The sequence below is a fragment of the Aptenodytes forsteri genome, unplaced genomic scaffold, assembly GCF_000699145.1.
Source record: "Aptenodytes forsteri isolate BGI_AS27 unplaced genomic scaffold, ASM69914v1 Scaffold193, whole genome shotgun sequence".
In the NCBI taxonomy this organism is placed as follows: domain Eukaryota; kingdom Metazoa; phylum Chordata; class Aves; order Sphenisciformes; family Spheniscidae; genus Aptenodytes; species Aptenodytes forsteri.
The window spans coordinates 2,250,355-2,252,154 of record NW_008795405.1 but is presented as its reverse complement, the minus strand read 5'-3'; the positions used below and the strand labels follow the sequence as shown (position 1 = coordinate 2,252,154).

The following is a 1,800-nucleotide window of genomic DNA, read 5'->3' as shown; positions in this document are numbered from 1 at the left end:
CTGTCCAGGGAAGTGGTTGAGTCACCATCCCTGGAGGTATTTAAAAGATGTGTAGACGTGGCGCTTAGGGACATGGTTTAGTGGTGGACTTGGCAGTGTTAGGTTAACGGTTGGACTCTGTGATCTTAAGAGTCTTTTCCAACCTAAATGATTCTACGATTCCCTGTTCATCTGCTCAATAAAAGGGTATCTTTGGCAAACAAGGGCTGCTTCCTGCACTCCTCCTTTCCGTAAGAAATTTAGCACCATTCAACAAGACTCATAATTCTGGAAATGTAAAATTTCTACCTACTCCAGAACAGAAATTACACAATCTCTATACTGAACTAGCAGGTTGTTATGTATCCCAGAACACTCACCTACTTTTGCAGAGGATGGTCGGGACAATCTTTGGCTGTAGATCTGAGCAGCTCTCTGAAAAGATGAGAACGGGCCAATGGTGTAGCTACCAGAATGACAATGATGTAATCCTGCAAGGCTAGAAGCCTCACTGGACACTGGGTTTGTGAAGACAGAAGAGCTGTCAGGAGCTGTGCTCTGCAAGGAGGGTAGTGGGGATGGGGACTGAATCAGCCTGGGACCAACTGTAGGAGCTGGCAATGAATGGTGACCAGGCACCTGTGGGTTTTCAGAGGCTGCAGGTTGAGGTGGTATCCAGGAACTGGTACTTCTCTGGAACGTGGCACCAGAAACAGAGGAAGAAGCACTAGGAGGGCCGCACTGAGGTAATTTCACTTCAGCATTTAAGGAGAAGGTGGGTCCTTCTGGAACTACACAAAGATAATGAGCACACTACATGAGAAAAAGCTGCTTTTCAGGACCTTCGGATAATATCAACACACCAAAGATGCCTTTACTCAGACACACTGAAGCCAAAATGACCTCATCTACCAGGAAAGACAAGAAGAGGCTCTCCATAATGAATATCCTCTTTCAAAGCTTGCCGCATCTAGGTCTTCCCCTACAGAAGAGCGACTAACTTTCATACTGCTCACTCTACAGTATCTTCTCTTGGGTTTAAAAGAAAAACCTGCAGAATCTTCCCCAAAATTGGGCATTTGAATCTCTGTTTGAACCCAAAGGTTCCAACCTTTGTTTAAAACAGTATTAAAAACAGTATATGCATTCATTATTTTTTTCTTGATGATGGCTTAAGCCAGTTCACTTACAGGTTGATTTAACTTCTTTGGGTTTATAGCCTTTTAATGCTCCTTCTGCAGGCAGATCTGCAACTGAACTTTTGGGCTGATCACCTTTTATTTTTTTCACCACCTCAGGATGCTCTATAACAAAATCAAGGAGTTAAGAAGTAGAACAACGCAAACTGTGATATCATTAGAACAGGGCTGCAGAATTTAAACCTTGTTACAACGGACTTTCTTGCTAATATTTACTGTAGACCATGCAACTCTATTGATCACAATTGTGCTCTCATGTACAGTAGCATGGCGCTGCACTTCCTTCCATGGAAGGCCTAATTAGGCTCAAATATACAGACTCTGCCCTCCAATAGGTACGCTTACTGTAGGCAGCACAATTTAACAGGCCTTGATTTCTCTCATCCCTTACTTTGATTTCAGGATTCTCTGTTCATTTCAAACCTCAGTGCCTTCAGTTTGCACATTCTCATTTCAGTCATGAGCCACCATATCTAGTTCCTTATAAATGATAGTCCAGATTCATCCCATTTCACTTCAGACAAAGAAGGTAGGAGTGCAGTTACTCTAGTCTTCACATACAGAGTCAGTTAAAAAAAAAAAAAAAAAAAAAAAAAAAATGAAAAACCAAAAAAAAACAAAA

At 42.0% G+C, this 1,800-nt stretch overlaps 1 protein-coding gene across 1 annotated transcript in view; it reads right to left on the bottom strand.

The window, feature by feature from the left end:
• TTLL5 (tubulin tyrosine ligase like 5) overlaps positions 1-1,800 on the bottom strand; it is a 145,489-nt gene that overhangs the window by 78,688 nt on the left and 65,001 nt on the right. The window contains exons 26-27 of the mRNA XM_009280721.1: positions 1,170-1,283; positions 360-770 (exon numbers count right to left, since the gene is read on the bottom strand). Of these exons, the coding sequence (XP_009278996.1) occupies positions 360-770; positions 1,170-1,283 (525 nt within the window). The remainder of the gene's footprint in view (positions 1-359; positions 771-1,169; positions 1,284-1,800) is intronic.